The following is a 9,491-nucleotide window of genomic DNA, read 5'->3' as shown; positions in this document are numbered from 1 at the left end:
TTATATGCTAAGTAAAACATATCGCCTCCCAACACTCAGATATGAAATCATCCAAATCTCAGAAAAAAAAATCGAATCTGTATAATTCCCAAAATATAAATCTATTCTTCTAAACCAATTTACACCATTACCTACCTCAAAGACATCCTCATCCAGGATTCTGGTGCCAAACACAGTAATGCCCTCTGTGTTGATGACGGCCCGGTTGCTTCTGCCAAGCGGCCTGGTCACCTTTTTCTTACAGTCCACAATGATGGTGACACTCTTCTTCTCCACACTGAGGGCTACCCTGTGCCATCTGTGCAGAACAAGTGAAAATACAGCAGGATGTCACGAATGCAGTTAGAATACTCTTCTACATTCTATCATTTCAAGAAAAATTGCCACAGTCTATGGATAAAATGTGTTTATTCTTGTCAAGAGTTAAATGGAAAGATTGATTCCACTCTTGGTTTTTGTGATTAAACCACAAAATATATATTTTTTACATTATTCTTTCTGTTTGGGTTGAGTACGAGATCCATCCATTATCTATATTGTTTAGTCCTGAATTGGGTAACTCTTGGCAAGAGAGCAAGCCAAGTGCATTTTCCAAAATTTCAGACTATTCCTTTAAATGTCTATCATTTCCATATATTTAAATATGTGAGCAATTTGTTTTTAGATGGATTGGTTTTTAGATTAGCAATTTGTTTGTCAGACAGAATCTGAAAAAGCATGTGCTAATCCAGTGTATTTCAATTATAACACTGCTTTGTGTATAGAGACAGTTCTTTTGAAATGTGAACTATATTTGACCTGTGTCAAAATGTATAAACTGCATACTGTTGCTACATACATGTTTTGCAAAATTGTAATTAGACTGTATATTTAGACCTTTAAAATATAATTTTTTTTACAGACAAGCAAGCACACATGGAATAATTTCAAGGCATTTCTGTTAGCATTTGTGCATAAGATTGATGGCAACGTTTAACAATTATTTGAATCAGCATCATTGGACAGCTGGATTTATGACTATCCTGCCCATTACTGCACATCAAAATACCACTGCTGTAAATAATCTGAGAAAGAAAAGACTGTCAACAAATAGCTGTCAGCAATTTATTTGCTGTTACTGTCTGACTTATTCCATATGGTATTGATGACTGAACAAACATGATGATAATAAATCCCCAGCGCTGTGCGTCAGTTAACCAGGCTAAAAGAGTTAAGTATGCTCTGAGTGCTTGAGAAAACCCATTAAGCAAAATTGGTTTTGCTTAGCATAAAATAGAACCACTAAATTGTGTTAAAGTGCACAAGATGAACCTCAAAATGTGAAGCTTTGATTTTCAGCCAGTTACATGAGATTCACAACAAACGTGAGATTTTCAATTGATCACAGAAAATATTTGAGTTAATCAGATTCTACAATAGAAAAGAAAAAAAGCAAAGATCCAGGTGACACAAAAATCTACCACCCACATCTGACCTCCAGCATGTTCAAGCCCCCTTGAGAACAGGTTAGTCACTTACTTGCCATCAGCAAGATTGATGGAGCGGAACAAGGGGTACCCCTCGGGAGCAGGTCTGCCATGCTGGTCCTCATACATGAAGACAGGGGCACGGCCCACCTCCACGCCGAGCTGCTGAGTGCTTTGCTCATTGTACACGGACAGCAGGAAGGACTGGAGGCCAGCCTTGGGCTTTATGGTAAACAGGATGGAGAAATCTTCTGGGAAAACTCCCCCTGAAGGTGGAACAAGCAGCAGCATTGTAGGTTGGTATGGCAGTCAAGACCAAGACATATGTAATAAAAATAAAAAAAATCTTACCAGATGTATATTTTGTCAGATGCTTTACAGCATGGTTGTGATGCAAATTCATACAATTACGGTGTGGTTTATTATTTCATAGAACTGGAGGTTGTATTTCAAATGTGACCCCCCCCTTTCTGAGTCTGCGCACCAGCCTGGCCACCCCATAAAAAATTTTCTAGGTCTGACCCTGCTTAAGACAGATATTGTTACATCTGGACAGAGCCACGCTAGGTGGTCCCCCTCCCTGTACTAAGCTAAGCCGATTGGCTACTGTCAGAAGCTTCATATTTAACATACAGACAAAGTGGTGGTGCTCATTTCATCGAAGTCCAAGCAAGACAATAACTCCAAGCATATTTCCCAAAATATCAACTCTATTGAGTTCAACATTGCTATTCCTTTCTACCCATAACTTACAGAAATTATCAAGCAATACAGACTTGTAAGGTGAACTATGCACTACACAGGTGTTTAAGTATAATCCTTTTTAAATGTATAATAGTCAAGTTTAATGTAATGGCTTGTTTTCACCTTAGGCCCCATCTTTTACACATCAATCTTCTACCGATGTCATTACACGGGTAACTGAATAACAATAACATTTTCTCCTCACATTAAATCCAGATATCTAGATAACTGGACCTGGAGCAGTGTGTTTTTTAAGGAAGCTGAGAGAAACCTTGGCGTGGCCACATTACTTTTACAAGCACTGTAAATACAAGAACTCCAACAAAAAGCATTTTTAAAGCTATAATAGTTCGGTTTAATGGAAAAGAACTGATCCCGATCAAATAAAAGTCAAACTGTTTTGATTGAGGATGTTTTGATTCTTTGCTTCAATGGCCACTTCCAACGCCTCACCTGTGAAGCCTAGTCATATGCTCCGAATTTCCATTACTGAAAGCATAAGGTGTGCTAGTAGTTCAAGCCAAAAATCACAGAGACCTACTTTATAATACTGTTTTGCACCTTATATTCTCTGAAATCCAGCCACAGTCAAAAGGCTAACACACTGCAAACTCAATTCCTAATTACGTTCTATACACGTTCTTACCAAGTCAGTTTTGAGTATCGATGTCAGCTTTATTATTATATATATTACTTTGCATTGTATTTATTTTAAGTACAGCATGTGCCATATTTTAACAGGAAAAAAAATCTAATGGTAACAAATAGTAAATTTACATCTGTTAATGGGTCCTAAGTTGCAACAAGCGTAAGAAGGTAGCAAACCAGACAGTTAAACAACTTTTCCGTTTCTCTGACTGGATTCCTTCCTAATAAAATAAATATGCTTTATTTGTCAAACTGCAGAGCATCAGACTTTGACTCACACAATGTGCATTGATTATGAAACCTCTGCTGGATTTCAGTGCATCGGCCAGTTACGACATACTCGTGTCTGCCAGCAATCAAACTTGTGGAAAAACGCTTTATTGACAAAATCAGTGCACAAAACATCAAAAGGAATGTTCCTCTCATTGACTTGCTGTAATAAACTGTGGGTTTCCCCAGCATATCAATATCAAATCAAGCTAAAGTCTGGTGTTGCTCCTCTTTCTTGAATAATATGTTTACATGACATTTCATACACTATGTGCTGAGTCACACTCATGTCCTTTGGGGTCTTGGAATCTAGTGGAACACCACTGCATACACGGAAAATAAGTGCTGGAAGTCTGCACTGTGTTTTAGAAGACAGGTGTTTGGAGTGAAGGATTTTATTAAAGTTATATATCTTTAAGAAATGTCTTTTTTGCACAGTATAACAAAACCATCAGTTATATTTTCATCAAAGCAGTTATTTTCTCTGCTGGCAGGTTGGTCCACTTTGGTCTAGATTGAAATCTCTGCACTACTATAGACATTCGTGCTGGTGGTTGGTGATCCACAGTCGTGTCAAAATTTCATTTTGTCCACTACTTTGGCTTGCGCCCAAATATCTACAAAACTAATGGCATTACCATAAATCTGAGCTGCAGTCTATGTTTGGTGCTAATTAGCAAATGATAACCTGGTAAATTTCTAAACCTAGATGATGAAGGGATAGACAACATACCCACTTAATATCAGCATGTTAACTGTCACTGTGAGCACATTATCATGCCAATATCAGCCTTCCCCCTGAAGCACTGCTGTGCCTAACTACAGGTGAATTCACACATACTGTATCTGACCTTCAGTGAGTCTTAGGTCTGATGGACTCAAATTTGATATGGCATTTTTGCAGTATAACCCACATAAGCTGGTAAATGTTGTGCACAGTTCACTTACATCTACTCTAATTATTTAGTGAGTTATTTAGTTTCAGCACAAATGCCGGCAGTATGTGGGAAGCGAAGAGTGAAGTTACCTGGGAAGAGCTGTTTGGTTGGAGCACTGATCTGGGCTTTTTTCCCTACTCGGTAAGCAATGTCAGGTCTTGACCCTCTCCGAACTGTGCAGAAGCCCGTTGTTTTCTTTACTCCTTCAGGGTAGCTCTGGAAGCCTAGCACCTTCAGTACGTCCACTGGTTCAGCTGTGGAAGAAGAATTCATTAATTTACACAGAGCTATACTTGGAGAGCAAAACTATATTACATTTGGGTGAATATGCAGTTTTTGTCTAAAGCTCATAAGGGATGACTTAAGTTTCTTCTATATACAGAATGCATTTGGATGGTGCCGTAAAAAAGTGTTTCCAGTTAAAAAGATGATTTTTAGGAGGTGAGGAGAATGGATTGTCATCTGGGATTGGCTCCAGTCCCCAGCAACCCTGTTCAGGAATAAGCGGTATAAATAATGGGTGGATGGATGGATATCTTCTCCACTGAGAAGGCTGGTTGCAAATAAGTTGCAGTTACAGACATGTCTAAAGTCTGTTAGAGACACAGTGAGAGGGGACCATGCATGCATAAAATTAACAGCTGCCTGTTAACGTCTACTGAATAAATTGAACTAATGTTAGGAGACTAAATAAAAATGCAAACAACATTCAAAGATAATGATATGATAATGTACTATGAGTGTACATGGAAACGTTCTCCGTCATTTTACACTACACTGTAAGCATATTTCAACAGTTAACAGGACATTTTGATGATAAATCAACATGTGCACCCTTTACAACCCTTTTCTGTTCAGGGACTGTTGGCCAAATCCGTTAGTTCAACCATTTGTTCAGTTGTGAGCTACCATAGCAAAGGAGCAATAAAAATGTTCAGCACCATTCAGCAGACATAACTGGGCCCCCCCCTTGCCTCCACAGCCAAATACCACAGCATCTAAGGGATGATAAAAGTCACTGCAGCCAATCACAAGGTCATTGGAATAAAGTGAACACAGGTGGGGGGGGGGCAGCTTTACAGGCTCCTTAATGCTACTAGACTTTTCTATCAAGACACCTGGAACTTAGGGGGTGAAACGACTACACAGTGCACTCAGACCGTTCTTCTTTCTCTCGCTCTCTCTCCTGTAATTGTCTAAATCTGCCATTAGAACAAAAATTGTACATATCCTTTTCAACTTCAGTCACAAATTGACTTTAAGTTTCACATTCATGGCCTTACCATATTTAGAGTATGGCGTTGAAAACTGGGGAAATACATACAAAAGCTCGCTTTAACCATTGTATATATTACAAAAAAGAGTGATAAGAATTGTGCATAAGATGGGGTATAGGGATCACACCAATGTAGCTTTCATACAGTCTAAATTGTTAAAATTTTTTGATTTAGTGGGATATAAAACTGCTGTGTTTATGTATAAAGCCAGGAACCATTTATTACCTGGTGGAATTCAAAAACTATTTAATGAAAGGGAAGGGGGATACAATTTAAGGGGTCAGTTAAATTTAAAAATTCATGCTATACGTACAACCAAAAAAAGATTCTGTATTTCCATAAGTGGTGTAAAACTATGGAATAATTTAAATGTGGACATAAAAAATAGTAATAGAATTGATGAGTTTAAACATAAGTATAAAGGTATGTGTCAATCAAGATATGGGCAAGAACAGGCTCAATGATTAACCAGATGGAACATTGTGGGTGTGGTGTATGAATGTTAACACTCTGTAATAATTCTTTAGTATATTACTTGCGTGGCGTAGAAGATAATTATCTATGAATGTAATTATGTAGAATGTTAACACTCTGTAATAATTCTGTAGTATATTACTTGTGTGGTGTAGAGGATAATTATTTATGTAGAGATATTGCTTAGGACTTAAAAGTTGTAAGATGATGTCATGGGGTAGGACTAGATAAGTCTAACTTCTTCCTACTCCGTTCAAGCATGTACTAGGTATAAGTAAATTGATATTGGATTATTATTGTTGGATATGTGTGAAATTACATGTGTTGACATAACTGTTTTACATGCTTGAATGAATATATCAAATCAAATCAAATCAAAGTGGATCACACAATTTCCATTTGTGCTGCCAACAATGCCTGTATCATGACTGATCGGGACATCTGCAGGGTACTTTTTTTTATTTATCGTGGCTCAAGAGGTGCCTTCAAGTGTTATTTTGTGTGCCTATGTGCAATTATTATGCATATATTTAGTGGCTGATCAGCAATTCTCAGCGAGCGGCTGGAGTACAACATCTCAGCTCATCAGCCTTTCTCATCCCTCCCATTATTACATTTCACACAATGACAAAATAATAATAAAACAAAACAGGCCTAAATTCCTTTATAAGTTGTGACCTGTAGTTCAGACAGGCAGTTATAGATTATAGATTTATAGACTGTAAATATGTAAATTTACTTCAGAATCTTGGATCTCAAACTCTTCTAAGTTTTAATTGGCTTAGGGGTTTATTTTCTTGAAACTGTTTAGATTTTTACATTCACTAGTCAGGACCATGCCTGAGAGGAAAAGGGGATGCATTTATGTGGAAACTGTTAGAGCGTTTTTGGGGGAAGGCTTCCAATAAATTGGGGGAAAGCAGAAACAGAAGAAGGACCAGCCGGGGCAGCTTGCCATGCCAGACGGAGGCCCGTGGTGTGGACAGTGTCCCAGAGACTGGTGGTAGGGACGCTGGTGGAGGAAGGCGAAGACCATGCAGAAGGGACAGAAACTCATCTGCTGAAGTATATAGCAGTGGAAGGTGAACATGTTAGAGTGAGCCAGACTGCAACCACCATATATGAGAAACAAAAGCACTCTGCAGGTAGAGAGCGGAAGTATTTATAGGCAGGTGCCAAGGGGAGGGCGTGGGTGATTTTTTTTTTTTTTTATTAAAGTGGTATACTTATTGATGAAGCCCTGCATGTCCTACTGTACATACTGTATGTCTTACTGCAACAGTATGACATAAGTTAATATGCCCTGCCCCTTACGGTGTAATTCAAATCCTGATTATAGTCACACACGCCACCCAAACAGTCCCTGTGTCCACACACAATAATAAAAGAAAAACATTATTTTATATGTAGCAACCTTTCAACTGCATATAATTATAATACACTCGCCCAGTTTCAAGTAATTAACTTTACTTTTATACACATAATATACACAGAATCTGATATAGCTGCAAGAAGCTAATGCCAGCCAATATATATCAGCCTGTCTGACATATTGATCTAGCTGTAGTGTTGTCAGGTAGTGTTGATGGATTTCAAATCAATAATTGTAAAGCAAGTATGTAAGTAGCCCAAAGACAAATGGTAAAGGCAAAAATGTAGTAATGTTAGCCTCCCTATTTCAGATCAGATGAGCCTGTAATAACAAAACCCCTGAGGGTATTGAAATTCATCAAGAGTATAGTACCGGGGGGCGGCTGTGGCTCAGGAGGTAGAGCAGGTCGTTTCCTAACCGGAGGATTAGCGGTTCGATTCCCGGCTTGTCCAGTCAACATGTCGAGGTGTCCTTGAGCAAGACACTAAACCCCCAGTGATGTCACCGGTGTGTGAATGCGTGAGTGCGAATGGGTGAATGGCCAAATAATGTGTCAAAGCGCTTTGAGTGTGCTGTAAAAGCATAGAAAGGCGCTATACAAGTATAAGACCATTTACTGCCTATGAATTCAACCTTTCATTTGTGAGAAGAAGAACGTATTATGTCCGCTTTCAAAAGATACATTGTAAGGCTTTAACAGTCATGAATACGACCATGACTTACTATGTGTGGTGGCGAGGACTCTCCAAATTAACATTGGTTGCTAATAATTTATTTGCATTTACTGAAAAAAAATACATGTCATGCACCTTCTGACTATAACTGCTAATGGCATTCACCAAATGTAATGACATCTCTGCACTGTTCTAGTGTTATACATGAAAACTTTAAGACTGCACATCAATACAGTGGAATGCAGTGGCTGGATGAAAAATGCGATCTATAAACTGGCCAAAAATGATTCTACCCAAATTTAAAGTTTAAAGCGTAGAACTGAATTGACTATCCACTCCAAACCAAGCTCAGAGCAACTAGTAAAAGCTACTTGTTATAGAAACCACAGTGACAAAAACACAGCACAGTTGTGCCCAGACATCACACAGCTCATTTGTCTTTTCAGTGAGTCAGGATGTGTTTAAAGGCCCAACAGGGATAAACAGCATCTGAAAGGTCAACTGAAAATCCCACTGAGACTATAAGGCCTTTAAGGAAGGGTAGATAACAGGCTTAATGTGAAAGCCCTGGAAAAAAAAATCTAGATTCATGTGTTTGATACAGACAAAAAAACACTGTGGGAAAATTATGGCAAACTCTCCTCATCAGCCTTATAATCCTGCATTAAGCTGCATGAACCAGGAAAATGGTTTGGTCAAGACACATAGAATAACCAAAATAGCATATGCTGCTGGCAAAAACATTATGTAATGGAATATAAAGTAAAATAAGTGTTATAACCTTTTCCCCACAAATGGAAGAACCATAGGTTACAGTTACATGTAAAATATAGGCCCGAACTGTGCTTCTGTACCGTATCTTCTCTAAACATTTCAACACCAATCTGTAGTGACAGGTAAAGGAATATTATTATGAAAATACACACCTATTTACATTTTCCCTTTCTGTGTGGAAGTGCTGATTATGCAGTTCCTGTTAGCATTTAGCGACCACGAGGGGGGTCTAATGGGTGGAGCTAGAAGCCCACATGCTGAACCCATTGCCACCAATCCCTATACCTCCCCCTAACTAAAATACACATGAGGCTAAACTGAGAAGGCTCCATCCTTGTAGCTACTTCCTCTCTGGCCAGAAAAATAACAGCCCGAGTGATAAACTACCTTGATTTAACCACATGTGCAGGAACCGTATCTAAAGTTTTAGCTTTGGAGTTGTTTATGATGATATGGGGTTATGCCATAGTTCATGACTTGTGCAAAGTAGAATGTCTTTGCTTTAATTTCTATTAAATTCAGTCCCATAGAAATGTTCATCCACAGAGAAAGATGGGAGTAAAAAAATGCTTTGTGACTGACACTGCACAAAGAGCAAATTAAGAGAGTTCATTTGGTCCTGAAGGCTACCAGATTGACTACTGACTCAAACATAGAGTACAACACAAATATGAGGTACCAAACACCAAGTTTTAAACCTCACACCAAATGCCTTATAAAGAAGAAAGTATAATATGTGGCTTTTGTGAATATCGTCCCAAGTATGGAGCTACTGGTTCATGAAAAAAAGCTTGGACTAAAGGTCTCTTTGTGAGTTTCAGAATGCCTTTCTGCATTACTGCATACCTCAAGGC

The 9,491-nt window shown here is 38.5% G+C and overlaps 1 protein-coding gene across 2 annotated transcripts in view; it reads right to left on the bottom strand.

The window, feature by feature from the left end:
• Window positions 1–9,491, bottom strand: part of LOC109955447 (collagen alpha-1(XI) chain-like) — a 102,277-nt gene that overhangs the window by 71,059 nt on the left and 21,727 nt on the right. For both annotated transcript variants that reach the window (XM_020591612.1, XM_020591613.1), the window contains 3 exons: window positions 4,156–4,320; window positions 1,519–1,732; window positions 136–298 (listed from right to left, as the gene is read on the bottom strand). In XM_020591612.1, the coding sequence (XP_020447268.1) occupies window positions 136–298; window positions 1,519–1,732; window positions 4,156–4,320 (542 nt within the window). The remainder of the gene's footprint in view (window positions 1–135; window positions 299–1,518; window positions 1,733–4,155; window positions 4,321–9,491) is intronic.

Source organism: Monopterus albus, unplaced genomic scaffold (assembly GCF_001952655.1).
Source record: "Monopterus albus unplaced genomic scaffold, M_albus_1.0 scaffold14.1, whole genome shotgun sequence".
In the NCBI taxonomy this organism is placed as follows: domain Eukaryota; kingdom Metazoa; phylum Chordata; class Actinopteri; order Synbranchiformes; family Synbranchidae; genus Monopterus; species Monopterus albus.
Note: the sequence above shows the minus strand (reverse complement) of the source record. Positions and strands in the feature narration are given on the sequence as shown.